An 18049-nucleotide genomic window follows, 5' to 3' on the forward strand; every position below is an offset into this window, starting at 1 on the left:
CTTCTGCCCCTGCTTGCCATAAATGCAGTTCCTTCAGACTGCCTCTTCCTTTCAACTTCTCTTTCAAAAGGACCTTGGCATGAGCACCAGAGAAGCTGAGTTCCATTCCTCCCCTTAAGTTCTCCTTTTTTTTCATAATAAAAATTGCTAGGTAAATAAACTACATTTGGGTGCCCAAATTACAGCCCAAAGGCAGCTTCTATCTATTACCATTAATATGAAGATGCATCCAGCAGAAACCTGAGATCCTAGCATGTAAAACCTTCATGCCATACCTGTCTGAACTGCAGCATTGCTTGCGGGCATCTCTGGTCTCTGTAAACCACACCTCCATATGAAAGAGGAGAACAGCTGACATAATCTGCTCAATTTTGTGCAAATTAGGTGTAGCCCTCTACTCCACTGGGTTCATCTATACACTGGTAATTTGGCAGGCGCTAAAGTTCGGTCTCCCAGAGTATAATTTTACCCTTCATCTTTTCCTTACTCTGAAAGAACTGTTTTCTCTAATGCAGCTTTCCTCACTTTAATCCTGCTTGCATGGACTTCATCACTGGCTGAAACTGCTTAATAGTACCTTCCTCTTAATGTGATGTTAATATGCCAGTGTGACTTAAATATTTATCAATCAGTGATTTAAGATACCATCATCGCTATAATACACTTAATTGAAGTGGAAGCTGCTGTGATAGGGCAGCTCAAGACTGACAGCCAACAGCCAAGTGCAAATATTTTCAGTAGTCATAAATATGAAAAAGGCACCATTGAGTGCACAGAAATACTGCTCATTCGTCTGATGGTATGAGTCAGAAAACATAGCATCATTTTTGGAAATCCTGCTGAGGGTTCCTTTTAATAAGAGGATAAACTACCTTAAAATATTCTAAAAATTCTAGGGTCACAAAGCTTCTGAAACATCTTGCATTTGCTTAGTTCTTGCAGTGCGTAGCAGGTCATGGGCATTGCCAAAAACAGATGATGATGATGATTATATCTATTGTAGGTGGACAGTGCTATGTCTCTGATCCAAGCTGCAAAGAACCTGATGAATGCAGTGGTGCAAACTGTGAAGGCTTCCTATGTGGCGTCTACTAAATATCAAAAGTCCCAAGGAATGGCTTCCCTGAACCTTCCTGCTGTGTCTTGGAAAATGAAGGCTCCAGAGAAGAAACCTCTGGTCAAGAGAGAGAAACAGGATGAAACTCAAACCAAAATCAAAAGAGCATCCCAGAAGAAGCATGTTAATCCTGTGCAGGCTCTCAGCGAGTTCAAGGCAATGGAGAGTATTTAAAGAGAAGCTTTTCCTTCAGACCACTACTGCTACTTCCAGAACTTTACTTTTAATATTCTAAGGATTTCAAAAGTTTACTATTCATTAAAATGTATTTACTTAATATAATTTGGATAACTTTGTTTAGATTACATGGGGAAATACTCAAATTTATAAATCCTATCAATACAACCTCAGTCTGCAAATGTTTTAATGTTAGGTTGCTTTTAGACTTCAGGGGCATATTTCTAGGTGACAATTATTTTGTATAACTCTGCTAAACTAAAATATATCCTATAACCAAAGAATCTTACAGTAACACTAATCATTAACCTTAGTAATTGGATCATGTTATGCCTTTCAATGACTGCAGTTTTACATTATGATCAGGAGGAAAACATCACTCAAAAGAGAGAATTAAATTACTAATGGATGCACTAGTGTATTCTCACATGGTGTGTGTAGGGTATGAGGATAGCAGGTGCTAGCTGTGCTTCTTATACAATAAGGCAGCAGTGGAAAAACATCTGGGAAAGTAATATGCTGTTGCACCCTTTTCTAACCTGAGCGGGTTTGATTTTTCTTTTTTAATTTGGAATGGAGCTTTTTGTTGCATTTGTTTTAAAATTCCTGTTTTCCAAGACACTACTTGAGCTGTGGGTATTAGAGCTATTTGACAGAAAATGGTGAGTCATGCCCATTAAAGCATCTTGAGGGTAAAGTATTTTCTGGTTACTTTGCAGTAGGCCTTTTGTTAAGGGTTTTTCATGTATGTCTCTCCAGGAGGAGAACCCATAAGAAATTCAGTAAAACATATAATGCATCATGGAGGAAACTGATTACTTTTTTTATGACACAAAATGAGAATTTTAATGGTTGGTTACAAATTACTAATGTACTTTGCCGCAGGACACTAATAAAGTTGCTTTATCAGCTGGTGTGTTGTCGTGCTGTAAATTTAGCATTTTTCCCCCCCAGCATTCAAATGCAAATTCATCATTGTACTCATTTCTGATAATTGCTATGCATCCTGCCTTGGGCTTACAAAGAAATCCAGCAAATAGTGTTTATTCAGGCTACAATTTAGACTTTACATTATTTGTGATAACTTTAGCTACAAGGTATAATTTTGCTGTCTTATTTAAATTTTATGAATTTTTTTTTAAAGTTAGTGAATTGTACAGGTCAAAGCTTGCTGTATTTAAAAGCACACTTTTAAAAAGGGAAAATGACCTGTTCTGGATTTAATCATTTTGATGGTAATTAAATTTTACAGAGCCAGTCATTGCTGTGTTAAGAAGGTATGACTTGATTTACCTTGATCAACTTAGCAATTTACTACACTTTTTAAAATAAATCAGACTTAAAATATATTCACAGTATTGCTACTACAGTACAAAAATGCTGATCAGAATAAACATTTACATCACTCATATAAGGTTTCTGTGAGGATATTTTTGCTGAATTTATTCTGTGTTCCAAGCAAATTATATCTTGTGCTCATCAGTATAAGTGTACTATCCGTATTATAGAAGAGCTTTTATGCTACCCTACAAATGCACTGCATTTATAGATACTATAGGCAAAATGGATCCATTTTTAAAAGATGACTCAAAGTATGCCAGAGGCACTGGCATTCAAGGGTTAATGAGCTAGTTTCTTTGCACACAATGTTGAAAGTCATTTTTGTTCCTAGGGTTAAAATAACATTATTTTAAAGGTTATCTGCCCTAGGCTGTTCGGTGACTCTCACCAAAATAAGCACGTTACCTTAGTTTCAAAAAAATCTGATTAGCTTAAAAAAAACACCTATATCTTTAGATGTGCAACAAAATTAAAGTAGTAATCTTTATTTTTATTTAAAAGTTGGCTAGCTATTGTATTTTGTATGCAGGACTTATAAGTCATTAAGGTAGCAACAAATTCCAAATCAAATGCCACGAAGCCAAATTTAGCAAGAGACTGAACTAGTCCTTCGTGGGGAGGATCAAAACAAGCTAGAATGGTTTAAGGGTTACACCTCACAAAAAGGCAGGGATTTCTCAGGCAGAGGATGGAGGAGAGAACTCAACTGTTGTTGAAGTTAGTGTGGGGGTGACTTCTGTGGGGGAAGAGACTATGAAAACTGGAGGGCAATTTAGAACTGAATAGGGATTGGAATCTGAATGCTTGTGTGGCTAGGCATGACTTCCAGGCCTGTTTTACAAATCCATACTCAGCACTGACAATCCCAGCAGTATCATGGGGACTGTGCCATCTGCTGCCTGAGGGCTTCTGCAGAAGCAGTGTGGGCCTCTAGTCAGTAGAGGCTGTTACATTGAGCAGTTGTCGAAGCAGGTTTGGAACTGCCTCTCTCTCTCTGTGCCCCAGCTGCTAGAGAGCAGAGGAGGGAGCCAGCTGTACAGTGATGGAGTGAGGCCTACGAAGAGACAGGATATGCCCTGTGTGTGCCACTTCACAAGAAGGTGAGTTGCCTCCAAGAAGTGGGGCTTTCCATCCTCCCCATGGAACATGGTAGAGGAATGTAGTAGATCACAGTCTCTACCATTTGCCCCGTCCAACTCCCTCCTAAAAAACAAAGGTGAGGGCAGGTAGGGGAGTGTCTTTTGCAGGAGGGGCATGGTGGATTACAGGATTTTATACAAACCTCAGAACTTCCAAACCTCTTGAAGTTAGAGTCTAGAATCTATGATTCTCCATCATAAGCACATACTTCTGATTCCTTGGGAACTAGTAGCTTTCAGCATCCTGGCTCGTTTGAAGGATCGTTCTTGGAAATTTTCCTCACTCCCTAAAGTAGAGAAATCTGAGGGGGCCGAATGGCTTCCTGGAATGTGTGTTGAGGACCTGTAGCAATCTGGAGGCCCACCAAAGAGATCTGGCTCTCATAAAGCTCTAATAGTCAAGGTAGGAGGCTGAGGCAAGGAAAAGGATTTTAGCAGACCTGGAGTAAAGTGAAACTTACCTCGGCCTTCTTCCTAGAGGTAGAAGATGAGGGAGAAAGGGAAAAGTTTGAAGTCCAGAAAGACACAAAATGGAGGTAAGTGATAAAATGGAAGAACCAACTTTTCTAGTTTCTAAAGCTGTTTGCCTTTGAGCTTGTGAGTACCTACACCTATCACCTGCCTCTGCAGTAGCTGTGAGTCCATGAAGTGCCAGATGTCAGCAAGGCTTTTCCAGTTGGCCAACAGCTCTTTGGAACAGAGCAGTTGATCAATGTGGGGATTCATCCTCCATTAGAACCCAGTGGAGACCAGCTGAAGGATTATAATGGGGCCTACTGGAGCTTTCTGTTTAGAGGGCAATTTAGAATTGAATGGGGATAGGAATTGAGCAAGTGCCAGTGTGGACAGGTTTGGATTCCACTAGTCCCATTTCTATCAGGACTGTCCCAGGTTTTACAAACCCAGGCTCAGCATTAACAATTCCAGCAGTCTTGGTCCGCACTAACCTCTTTATACTACTGTGGAGCTCCAGACATTGATAGGAGGAGACACACAGCCCCTATAAGGTTAGCTTCCTGTACTCTGAGGCCTAGACCCCATGTATGTGATTCTGGCTGGGCATTGCCATGGTGAGTGTTAATATCTGTCTGAGAATTGTGGCCTGTAATGGATCAGTGGCTTAGCTCTGCAGTCGCATAATCCTCTAGCAATGTCCCGGTTTTGGCTGATCTCGAACGCAAGCTCTTCACATACCTAATGGGACAAGAATGGAGGTGAGCCCTATTCAAGTAGTGTAGTCTGTTCTTTTAAAGGGCTCAGACAGCATGGTGATGTGGTGCCTCATGAGCACATTCGTTCCTGGTTGCAGGATTTACAGTGTGGAACTAGCCCACTGCATAACCAGTGGCCTGCTGTTAAAATCTGATGCATGTCTTCTTTCCGAGAGAGCTGCTTCATATGCTGTAGTCTATTCAACCGTGTTATCTAAGGCAGGGCTGATGACTCTTCTTAGCGTATGCACAGCGTGCTTCGGGTGGCACGTAACCTGGAGTCATCACTGAATTTTGACACAGGCAACATTGTCTCAGTGGATGGTGCACGTGAGTGGGAGTTTTGTGAGGTCCTGATCCCAGCTGTGTTGTTGAATGGCTGCATGACCTTTGGTAAGCCACTTTATCTTTGTAACTCTGCCCCCTAATTTAAAATGGAGATAATGATCCCTTCACTACATAAGGCTACATGCTTAAATAGACATGACTTTTCTAAAGAACAGGTCAATTAAATTGAAGTATTCTCACTGGTTGGTGTGAGAGAAAAAACGTGGAAGTAATGAGATGACTTCATTTAATCTGGTTTTCAATTTTTGTTATGGGATAAACAGCTAAATGTTTTGTTTACAAAGACTTTACTCTCCTACGGTCACTGTTCACCCTAATGAGCCTCGTCTAAACATAAATGGCCACGGGCTTCACAAAGATCTGTGGGTTTTTAATCGATTTAGTTAAGGCAGTGCAAACTCCTGAGTAGTCACAAGTTGATTTACCTCAACTTAGCTTAGGTTAATTCAGTTCAATTGATATTGGCCAGTTATAAACTGGTGCAAAACCTCTGGGACACATGTAACTAAAATCAGTTTTTAAATCCATTTAAATTGGTACCACTTTTATACACAGATCAGGCTTAAATCTCAAAAGCTCTAGAGGGGAAGGCACAGATGGGATTACAGCCAGCTGCCCTTACCGTGGACCCTGAGAGGTAATGTTGAGTTGATGCTGCGCTCTGTATTTTAAGGTACAAAGTTAGAATTCAGCTGCTGAAAACTCAACATATCAGAATAGCTTTGAATTGAAATCAAAACTGCCTATGCTACTACATGCCTTGGGAGTTAATCAAATCGATGGCTGAATCAAGTTCTTTCTGCTTAAGGATTCCAAAGCACTTTACAAACTGTTCACTGGTAAGTGAACTGAAATTCAGCCATCCCAGTCACTGCTCCTTGTGATAGCTCATTGCCTTAATTTCTCTGTGTGCTTTTATCTCTTGACTACTCCAACCAACTTTGCTGTGAGCTCCTCAACCAGCTCCTTAGACTCCAGAATTCTGCTTTCTCAAGTGTCCTTGTTTTTAAAACTCCTCCAGTTCGTTTCAAGTATTTTGGTGCTCTCTCCTCCCCTCTTTGCTTCAGCTCCTTAAATTGCCATCCTCTTGCTTCCTCATAATTGGTTCTCAGTAGGTCTGAGTGCCTTCTCATGGGTAGCTTCTATGATGTGGCAGACCCTTCCAGGAAACCTGTCTTATCGGCACTCCATCTCACTTCAGATCTTACTCGAAGCCTCTCAGCTTGCTTGCCTATGCCTCTGCGTTCCCCGCTCCATGGGGGGGAATTGGCTTTGCAAAGAGTTTTGGGATGCAGTTGGTAGGAGAGATCCAGTACAGAAGCAATGAACGAAACGCAGGCAGCAAATTAGGATATTCTGGTCTAGAAAATCAAATACGTTTAGTTAATGACAAAAACATGCTCCCTCTACCAGCTGCACATACTGAGATGTCAATAGAGAGTCTGCAGGACGAGCAGGTAGGCTTCAGTTCAGCAAGGTGCTTAAGCACATGAGTACTCCCATTGACTTCAGAAGGGAATGTTGCTAACTCTTCTGATATCTGGTATTTTTCTTAAGAGTTCCAGCTCCTGGAGTCAGAGGATTACATGATTATCTCAGCTTCAGTTTTTTTAAAAATTAAGTGCTGAGTATTTGTCCATGTGGATCTCACTTCTGCTGCGCATGCGTCTCATGCTGTTCTTAAACATCGTACATGCATCGAGATGTCTTATTTGTTCTTTTCTATCCCTTATGATTGTGAAGAAAAGCTTAAAAATGTACGCCCTGGAGACTCATCTCGTGATTTCCAAATGCGTGGTATATTCCCCTGCTAAGTAATAACATAGAGTCCAGTCATATTAAAGTAAATGTTCTTATTATTAAAGCAAGCTTTATTTACAGAGCTAATTCAGCAGCAGTTAATATTCTAGCCATGTGCCTCCTCTACGCTGTTGCTTCCTGCAACCCATGCTCCTCCGTCCACATTCTTTGCAGGGTGTTGCTACACTTGGGATTGATAGTACTGCATAAGTACCAAATTGGGGCTATGGGGCTGCCTCAGCACTATTGGGGAGGGGGGGGGAATGCAGTCAGAGGAGGGAGGAAGCAGGCCATCTCTTCTACACATCAATCAGTGTTGGGAGTTGGTTACAGGAGAAGAGCCAAGTGCCCACTGAGGCTGATTTTGATGGTGTCATGATTAGCGGCCATAGTTATGGTGTGTTTGGATGCATACCATGTTTAGAGCCACCCATGCCGCTAAGTACTTCGATGTGCAGGTAGAAGGTATAGTGTAGCCCAGATTTCCACATTGCATCAATGACAGAATGATTCTTTCCTTCACATAGTTGCTGTTTCTATGCCATCTTTCGCATATCTTTCAAGTCCTGGATGAGAGTGAAATTTTTCGAGTAAATATCAAGCTGGCTGTGCTAAGGCAGCTAGATGTACGCCAATAAACCTGATACCATAGTATCCAACACCGCCTCTATTTCATTCAGCACCATGTGGGAAGATGATTGGAAGCCTTATACTTGCATACTGGTTCTTTAGCTTGCATCCGTTCTACTGATTCGTTTATCTTGTTAGAGGAATATTCCTCACATTTGGCAGGACTGGAAGAGACAAATTGCTGAAATCCTTACCTCGACACTTAATTACATCAAGCAGTAATTACTGTAATTCTTTTCAATTGGCTCTCTAATAAAGTTATAGCTAGACTTCTGTGTTAAATGTATGGGCTTGCATCTTGACATCCTAACAAGAGGTAATATATTACTCCTTTCTTGAAGTAGTGCTGGCTTCACTCAATAGGTTTGGGTTATGGCTGAAATTATCTTGTTCTTTCACCTCTCTTCATTTAATTGCCAGCCAGTCAGCTTTGTTCCTATTATGGGTACTTGCTAGACTTTATTCCCCACAAGAAGGAAGCATGTGTGGTATTAAACCATTGCCTATGGAACTTCTATTTCCAAATTGGCTTGCACAGACTTCTGGTAGCTTTTTATGTAGACCAGATCAGGAATCTCTTGACAAAACATTTTTTCTTGGAAAACACCAAATTTTTTCAAAATTGAAACATTTCAACAAAACTTTCATCTGGAAGATTTCTCAGTTCTAGAATGGAGTTGAGACGGACCCAGAGGTGAAAATAAGCTGGTATGGTCCAGTACAGCATAGTGGCAAGAGCTAGTACACAGCTGACCGTACCAGCAAGGGGCAGCTTCACCAGGGCCCGGCAATTTAAAAGGACCCAGGACTCCCGGCAGTGGCCGGAGGCCTTGGCCCTTCAAATCACCACCAGAGCCCCGGGGCTCCCGGCCAACGCTACCACAGCCGGAGCACCAGGCCCTTTAAATCACCACTGGAGCCCCAGGGTAGCAATAGTGGCAGCCAGGAGCCCTGGGCCCTTTAAATCACCGCAGGGCCACGCTGAAGGGCTGATTGGGGGAGTCTGGCTCCAGCCCCAGCCCTTCTGCCGGAAGCCCTGCCCCGCCCAGTTGAGCTTCCTTCTCCACCCCCTCCCACCCCACCCAATCAGAACCCCAGCCGCCCTGTGTACCGGTAAGTCCCTTAAGTTACTTTCACCCCTGGATGGACACACCTAACCACCACGCTATGCTGGGGTGGGTCTCTACTTGCTCTGAATCAGACAGAGAAGGGACTTGAATCTGGATCTCCTATGTCCCAGGTGAGTGCCCGAACCACTGGGTGATTGGATATTTGAGGTGGGGGGGTGTCTGTCGTGTTTTTTCCATGAAAATTTTCAGGTCTGGTTTTCATGCTGATACAGAACAAGAAAACTTCAGAACTGGTGCTATTCAGCAAGTCAGGCAAGGGGTGATCTAGTGGTTCCTTCTGGCTCCAAACATTTTTTTGCAAAATGGAATTCTTGTTTTCCTGCCAGCCTGACATTTAAAGATCTTTTGATGTGAAGGGAATTTTAAATGAAATTTATTTTCTGTACAAGTACAGCAAGCAAGGGCCAGCTAGACCTGGTGGACCGAACACAGGCCGAGGGGCTGTCTTAGTTCCTGTTCCAGACTTACACTGAGTCAGTGTAGGTGACTGCAGGGAAATCACTACAGCTCCACATATTTTTTTAAATGTCCACCAATTGTGGGGTGCTCCCTTCAGGATTACTAGCTAATTTAATGTCTGCTGTTCAAGAAATGCTGAGCACACAAGATAATGGGAGCTGTGGGTGCTCAGCACCGCTGAAAACCTGTCCCAAGGACTCTCAAGTTGGCCACCTACACCCAGTGACCGCTTGTTACAAATGTTTTGCCTTCACCTCCATATTACAGCATCTGTAAAATGGGAGCAATAACATTGCTCAGCTTCGTAAAGTGCTTTGAGACTGACAGGTAAAGGAAAGTATGATATAAAAGTGCAAGCACTTAGGTAAACATCACCCCTCTGTGTGTCTCTTTTTAACTGGTTCCAGAAGCATCCAAGATGACTAAGTGAGAGATTACAAAAACTACTCCTTTTCCCCTTTCAAATTTCTCGGTCAGTTGTTCGTGTGGGTCTTTTCTTCAGCACCAGGGGAGAAACCAATACTTTTAAAGATGGGAAAATGATCACAGAACCATAGAAATTAGCTGGGGCTTCTGTGAGCAAGTGCAGGATCTGAAACTGCTGTTTTTAATTAACTAGAATTCAAATGGACTGCCCCTTTAAGACCTTCCTCAGTGATTAGCATTTGTTATTGATAGCTGGTTAACAAATCACTTTGTTTTGGCACAGTTGTTTCTAACAAATCACAGTTAAAGCAACCTGGTTTGGTTAAAATAGCATTTGAACCTGTGTACATGAGAAGCATTCTAAATCGAGCTCTGTAACATTCTGCACTTCTCTGAGGCAATTGTTATCTACTGAAATAATTTTTTTTTAATTCCCTTGAGTCAGTTTTTCTAGTGAGCTGATGTACTTCAAGAAGAACCTGAAGTTGCATGTCCCTACGGGTGCTCCACTGCGCTCTTGCCTGGAGAATGCAAAGCAGAGTCTGGTGTCTGTACTTGTGCAGAGCAGCACCTGCACAAGAGCAGGGACCCGCTGCCATGCAGCTCCTGCTATATAGAGAAATAGATTGTGGCCCTGTATTTGATCCTTCAGACCTTGCTCAGACTACAACAGAGAGCAAGGGTTATCCTGGCCAAAACGTGTGGATTTTGAACCTCCTCTACCTCTCTGTGGCAATGCCTCTCCCACTTCATCTCAGGAAGTCTCTCCTGTCACAGAATTCTGGGACCCTGCTCCATCCCAGCCTCTCCACCCTGAACCTGAGAGCATGGTTCCTAGATGGTTCTTGGGCAAGGAACCTACCTGTTCAGATAAAGTCCAGTCAGTTCTCCTATCTGGAAACCTAGTACTCACAAAACTTACTCTCAATAGTGGGAACTCTTCCAGTCCTGGTGTTCTCATCACTCTTAAGTATCGGAGGTCCCACTCTCTAAAATAGTGGACTACCTGTTGGATTTGAAGACACAAGGTCGATCACTGACTTCAGATACATTTGGACTCTGTTGCAACCTTCCACCCACTTGAAGGCTTCTCAGTTTTTGCCCACCCTGCTATGGCCAGATTTCTCAAGGTCTTACACATTTTCCCCCCCGATATGGTCCCCAACAGGACCTTAATTTGGTTCTTGGTGCCCTGAGGAAACCCTCTTTTCAACACATGGCCACCTATTTTTCTCCTCTCCCTCAAGATTTTGTTTCTTATAGCTAGACAAATAGGAGAGCTTGGTGCTTTCATGGCAGACCCACCATTCTCTACTTTCTGTAGAGATAAGGTTGCACAGTGTCCCCATCCTTGCTTCCTCCCTAAGGTCTCTGTAATTCCATATTAATCAAGAGCCATCTACCAGTGTCCTACCCAAAGCCTAATGGCTCCCAAGAGGAGGCCAGCCTACATACATGAGATGTGAGAAGGGTTATTGCCTTCTACTTTGACAGGACAAAGCCTTTCTGGGCCTCTCCCAGATGATTCGTATCATTTGCAGAGAGTGAAAGGACAACCTATTTCCACTCAGACTGTCAAGGTGCATTTTAACCCTGCTATGAATTCAGTGGGATGCAGCCCCCTCAGAGTGATAGCACATTCCACTAGTGCTCAGTCCACATCTATAGCTCTACTGATTGATGCTTTCATAATAGAAGTCTGTAGGACTGCAACTTGGTCTTCCATTCGCACCTTTGCCCAGCATTACACCATTTACCCTGCTTCCAAAGATGCTGCCACCTTTGGCGACGTTGTCCTTCTTCAAGGTGTTTTGTCCATATAAATGCTCCACCTTTCTGCCCCTCAGGAGTGGAAACTGCTTCGCTGTCCAGAAGGAACTGAGTGTCGGTGCGCCTGTGCCTCCGTATGCCCTTGTCTGGCGGTGCGAGGTGCTGCTCTTAGCAGGGGCGGGCCCATAGACACTGTTTTGCATTCTTTGGTTGAGAGTGCCCAGGCGTGCCATCTTGAACTCATTCCTATAAGGTAAGTAACCTATTTCCTTGACCAGTGAATCTGTTATAAAATAAACTGGTTTGCGCCCTCCTCCCACTAAAGTACTGGTGACCCTCTCACTTTGCATTATAGGCATATGAAACTCCTGTTCTGTGCATGTTTCTTCTGATACTGATGAGGTTGGTGCTCAAGCAGAGGGAAATCAAAGCAAAATGTGTTTGTGCCTTAGCCAGCACTAAAAATATAGCAAAATGTTTACTAAACGAGAAGGAATCTGTAGAGGATTGGAGGTTTTTTTAACTCTCAGATGCTATTGCAGACCAAGGAGCGTTCCCATATATGCATGTGTCACACCTGTGGTTTGATCCCCCTTTGATGTGTTTTCCTGCATCTCTTTCAGGATACATTGTGTGCAGTCAGGGATGCAGCTGCTAACGAGGGAGGCTGACCATAGGCAGAGTGGAATATTTGATTTTACAAAAGGTAAATGTTGACGCTTCATCCGTGCTGCTGAGAATGCTGTTAAGTCGAATACCAGCCCCAGATCAGGCAGTAGTAGAGTGAAAAGGAACCCTTTAAATGTGAATCCTCTGACAATGGAGCAGCACTTCACAGCCCCGGGGCTCTGATGGCTATGCCTGGCGCTAACTGAATTATTGGCAATGGGGCTCATTTGTTTAGAGGTGTTCATACTCCCACATTTGTGCCAACATGATTGCTGGGCAGAATCTCATTCTAGGTGCCAAAGGATTACTAGGGTGTCCCTGAGAGAGAAGTCTGATTAAACTAGGAGCAGAAGCCATCTGCAGAGCTCTCCTAACAGAGGACCTTGTCTATGAGACCAAAAGTCATCACTGTAATACTTCGGTTGCATCAGTGGAATCAGTAGCATAGACAGGACTTGGGCAATTTTGCCACCCATGGGTTGGTGTGCCACATGGATGTACCAAATGCACAGCACAGCTGTCTCTTCGGTACAGGAGTGTCTCAGTGGCTTTTTGTCATTGATTTGTGGGGGGCATGGCTCAGATCCCCAAAGGTAGATAGGCGCCAGCTCCAATGGGAGTGCCAATCGAAGCATTCAAAAATCATGGGTCAGGCCCCCAAAATCCGAGATTCTAAAAATAACAAATGTTGGATTTTTATTTGCCGACTGGTTCTTGAGCCTGTAGGGATTGGGTTTTCCAGCACTTCTCTGCAGTGAGGTGGGCTAGAAACATCCTTTTTTAACTGGAAGCTGAGTCTCCAATAATCACTGGACTCCAGGAGCTGGAGCTTTAAGGAAAACAAAAGCCATGAGACTGGTGACAGGCAACCCCTGCCTTAAGAGACTGACTCGAGTAGCCCCAGCTGTACTGAACACAATTCTGGTCCTCCTTTATTCGACAGCTCACCGCAGCTATGATTATGGTCCATCCCTTGATTGGCTGCTTAAGGAGACGGTGAACTGAGAAATTACCCCTCTGTCTCTCTTTAGCTACTGTGCTTACATGCAATACCCGTGATGGCTCTGAATGACCGAGGGAAACATGTCTTCCCTCTAAGCTCTGGGTTTTCAGTGTTTGCTTTGTGGATAGTCAGTTTCGCTCTTTGCCTGGACCCACAAAGGGATTCAGAAGAGTGCCCACCAATGGGCTGTGGCATGCTCTAATGTGGTCTCGGTCTTTCCTGTTAAAGCTGTTCCACTTTAATTAAAAATTGTAACTATTAATTGGACAAGAGAAAGTGAGGATCGCTCTCTAGCCCAGAAGCTAGAGCTTTCACCTGAGTTGTTGCAGGTCCCTTCAGATCCCTTCTCATCAGGCAAAGAGGGGAATTGAATGGCAGTCTCCCATATGTCAGTGAATACCTTAACTACTGGGTTAAAGGTCACAAGGAAGGCCTCCTCTCCCTCCACCCCCAACTATTTTGTGTGGAGTGAGGCAGCCTCTGAGCACCAGTACCAGATCAGGCCCCTCAGGAACACCCTGTCCTATATCCCTATCTGTGGGTTGCACTGGGCTTGAGGCATGCACGTTGCAGCCTCACTCTGCCTGAGGCAGGAACTTGGGTACCTGGGGTACTTTTACAGCAGACATTTAGGCACCTACCAGTGGCAGCCGAATAGGGATTCTGTGTCTCACAGGGAAGCCTATATCTGGACTTTGGAAGTCTGAGTCCCCTTGTGGATCTGGAGCTTTGTGTGGGCAGAGCCATGACAGCTTATGTGCTGGGTATGCTATGCTACCATCGGAAACTCGCCAGCATTCCTAGCGCATGAATCAATTGTATTTAATAACCACACACGTCTTCTGGCAAATTAGCTAAAGCCCCTGTCTTTGCCAAAGCCAGCACCATTTAAACCAATTTGCCATTTCTAGACTAACCTGTGCTTGAGATATCACAAACTTACAGAGAAACCAGGAAAATTTCCCCAGATCCTTTTTTTTTATTAAACCCTCATCTCTCACTAGCTAGAAACTTCAACCCCAGCCTGCGTTTGTGCCTGTGACATGCCAGGTGCATTGCTCTGGATGTCAGAGTGTGGAAGGGGCTCTGCTCTGGTGCTGTAATGGAAGGTTCACTTTAACCTTGATGCTGGAGAGATCAGTTTCTCCACCTGATACAAAGCCCAGCACTTGGTACAGGAGCTCCTGGTGATTCCACTGTTACATTCATTACATACGCACAGAGAAGTTAAATATAAATATAAAACACTTTCTGGAAGGTTGCGGCGTAACACTGTTTCTTAGAATTCAAAATAACACCCAGGAACCCCAAAACAGAGAGCGACAAAGCAGGCTGCTCCCTGAAGTGGAAAGGGACCACTCACCCCACCTTAGTCTAGGTTGTCTTTAAACTCTCTGCTGCTAGCTTCACGTCACACATCAGTCTTCCCTACTGAGCCCCCTGCTTGCAACCAGAACCAAGAAATACCCCAGAAATGTGAAATGACAGCCTACAATTTTAACTGTTTTCACTGCAGTACATCCACAAAGCTCTTTTTGTGAAGAGAAACTCCACATGAAATGCAGAGCAGGCTCTCCTGCTATGATACAGGAGAGTTTGTAATGTCCTTATAAAACAGATGTTCCTGGCACGTTCCTCTTGTGCTGGATGGCTTATACAACACAGTGGCATCTGGAACGTACATACCATGACTCCTGAAAGGATGTGTCTTCCAGAATGTGAGAAAACTGGAGCAGATGCAGAAGGGGATGCGTGAAAGATGGGAACTTGGGGGAGTAGCCGATAGATAGAGGGAGGCATTTTCCAAACCACGTCTTATTCAGCTCCAGCCATTGTCAGAGGGACTATGGGCTGGGCCAGATCCTCCATATCTCCTGAGCAGCGCTTGGGGCAGGAGCAAACTGGTGGGGGACAAAGGTGGCTTTAAGCACCCATTATACCACCTGTGGGGGGGAGAAGTGGCATGGCAGGTGTTTGTGCCATGGGAGGTACACAGCTGTTCAGAGGATGGGGCCTGGCCTTTAGATGTTTGACTGTTGGTGGTGGCCAGAACCATAGATTGCATGATTAGTTCATTGCTATCCAGTTCTTTATGTTCTAGGGGTTGTTGGCCCTATGGAGTAGCTCGACCTCCAGTGCCCTCAGCACAGGGCACTGTGGGAAGGGGGATGGAAGCTCAGAGACGCCGATGGCTTCTGTAAGGAACGTGGGAGTAAACGCTGAGCAAGCGCCCTGGTAATAAAGCATGTTTGTTTTGTGTGTGTACAGCGCCTAGCACAAAGAGGGGGCTGGTCAGTGACTGGGGCTTCTAGGCCCCACGGCAATATAAATATAATAATAATATCGCCTCGTCTCAAAGCTGCCCGTTTCCCACTAGTGGGAGCTGGACTTGCTGTAGCACTTGCTGGAGCTGGGGGCCTGAGCCCCCTAGGCAGCTTGGAAATCTCAGCTGCAGAGAGGAATAAATAAGAAAAATTGCTGAGCTCAGCGAGTAGAGAGGTTCCCACATGTTTTATTAAGGTCACCCACCAGCTGCATTTGTTTTTCTGGAGGACCTGCTCCCCACTTCTCAGCCTTTCAGTCCCCTGCTGCCCTCCCCTCCTCAGCCCATGCCCACTCCCCGCCTCCGCCCAGCTAGTCCCCCTCTTCCTGCAGCCCCTCCCTTCCTGCAGCTATGCCTCGATCACTACCAGGCTGTTGACTGTCTGCTCACTGGTTCCAGCCATGTCCTCTGCTGCTGCTGCCCAGATCCCTCTCCTCTGCTATTGTCTGCTCTTTGCGGAAGTGAGTGTTGTGGAGAAGGGGAGGAGTGCTTTGGGGCATGCAGGACCCATCTGGTCCCTTCCCATGCCCCACTTCTTTGTGGGGACTGTAGCAGGGTGGACCCCCGCTCCTGCCCTGAAGGGGTAAAAACAGCCCTGGGAGGGGCTGTAGGTGGAGAAAGCAGCTTTTAGGCTGGGCTGACTGGGGGAAGTGGCTGCAGCTGGGGCCATGTGCCAAACAGACTCAGCTGGCCCTATAAAGGCAGAGAAGCCAGGGGCAGACAGGGAGTCTCCCTCTGCCTGTAGAGGGAGAAGGGCCTGGCTGCAGGGACCTGAGCATAGTACCTAAGTGAAGCAGGGCTGGGGAAAGGCTGAGGAGCTGGGGAGCTCCAGCCTGGAAAGTCCCAGGCTGCGGCCTAGCATTGGGCTAAAAGGTACTGGGAGTTGCAGAGGGCAGCCCAGGGGTAGGCCAAGGCAGCAGGTCCAAACCCTCCTTGCCAATGATGAGTAGGCTGATACTGCAGTCTGCCCCAGGGTGTGGGGCTAGATAATGACTGGCAGTAGCCATACACTGAGGCAAGGTGGGGATAGTGGGTGGGGGTGACCCTGAGAGAAAAGGGGTTACTGCCAGGGGGCAGTACCCCATGTAAAAGGGCACTGGGTCCAGGGAGGGGCACGGGGGCCAGAGGACAGGCAAGATTACCGGCCTGCAGAGGGTGCTCTGGAGCTGGAATGAGCTAATTCCTGGAAGTAACCATCAGCAGGCGCCGCAGGAGTGAAGGGGCACTTCTGCAGGACCCACCATTTGAGAAACAGAGTGCTTTTCATCCCTAGATCTCAGTGCTTTACAAAGGAGGTCAGTATCATTATCCCTCTTTTGCAGATGGGGAAACTGAGGCAGAGAACGGGGAAGTGAATTGCCCAAGGTCACCCCACAGCTAGTGGCAGAGCCAGGACTAAAATGTAGCATTCCTGAGTCCCTCTCCAGTGCTCTCTCCATTAGGCCATGCTGCGGAAATCCCTGCTGATGGCTCTGGGCCAGAGCTGAGCGCTGTGATTTTTACTGGTGCGGGATTGTTCCTCCCGACCTCTCACGCTGCCTCAGGGAATAAAGCTGGGGATGGGATTTAGCAATGTGCGTATCCTTCTGGAACCTGTCCAGGGCGCCGGTGCCCTTGCGACCCCTGCCCCACCATTGTGAAAAGCACCATGCTAGCAGAGTGATCGCAGCTGAGCAGGACCTAGGTTTGATGTGAAGGGCAGTCTCATGTGCCCATCCTGCTGGGGCCTTGGCTGAGTAAAGGCTGCTACACACCCCCATGGCCTGTAACATCTCCGTTTTCCGGAGGTCTCCCACTCTCCAACTGACCAGGCTTCCCCCACTTGGATGTTCAGTCCTAGGTGCTAAGGCAACAGTCCCACAAGCTCTGACTGGAGAGAACAGTGGGTCCAGGTGTTTTCTGGTTGGACAAACTGATTGTCATGGGGTGTTGGCAGAACAATGCGGCACTTGTTTGTGTCCTGCAAGAGACTGAAATAAGCTAGGACTATTTCAAAAGTGATGGGCATTAATTGCACACTTAGCAGGCACTTGGGGTGAGCTGCTCTGTAATTATCATGCATTGCTCTCCAATGGAAGGGGTCCTGTCGTTTCTGAAACAAGCCTGTAATTAACGCTTGGTGCTAGCTGTAGCCCAGCCTGGGATCCATTTATTAAATTTGTGGACAGGTGAAATTAACACTGACCTGCTCCTTCCCTTCTCAATTAGCGGGTAGCACTGAATGACAATCTGCCTCTCAGCTGGGGTTTAGACATGATTGTATGCTGAATGTGGGGAGCAGCTTGTGCTCTTGTTGACAGCATGAAAACTGCTGCTGCTGCTATGGACTTGCTGTCATCTGAGTGCTGTGAGCCAGGACGCCTCGCTGTTCCTGGGTTGCTTTGCCAATGTCACCAGACTGTGTCCAAAGTGGTGAGCTCTCTTGTGGCAGGAGGGGGGGGGAGCAGGTTTGGGCTCATTTAAAACCCACTCAGAACACATGAGTTCAGAAAACAAGTCACCAGGG

The 18049-nt window shown here is 45.5% G+C and overlaps 1 protein-coding gene across 1 annotated transcript in view; it reads left to right on the forward strand.

The window, feature by feature from the left end:
- CTNNA1 (catenin alpha 1) overlaps positions 1 to 2210 on the forward strand; it is a 209240-nt gene extending 207030 nt beyond the window's left edge. The window contains exon 18 of the mRNA XM_039485027.1: positions 1004 to 2210. Coding sequence (XP_039340961.1) covers positions 1004 to 1291 — 288 coding nt within the window. The 3' untranslated portion in view covers positions 1292 to 2210. The remainder of the gene's footprint in view (positions 1 to 1003) is intronic.
- Positions 2211 to 18049: the final 15839 nt, after the last annotated feature.

This window comes from Mauremys reevesii, linkage group 8 (genome assembly GCF_016161935.1).
Source record: "Mauremys reevesii isolate NIE-2019 linkage group 8, ASM1616193v1, whole genome shotgun sequence".
Taxonomy (NCBI): domain Eukaryota; kingdom Metazoa; phylum Chordata; order Testudines; family Geoemydidae; genus Mauremys; species Mauremys reevesii.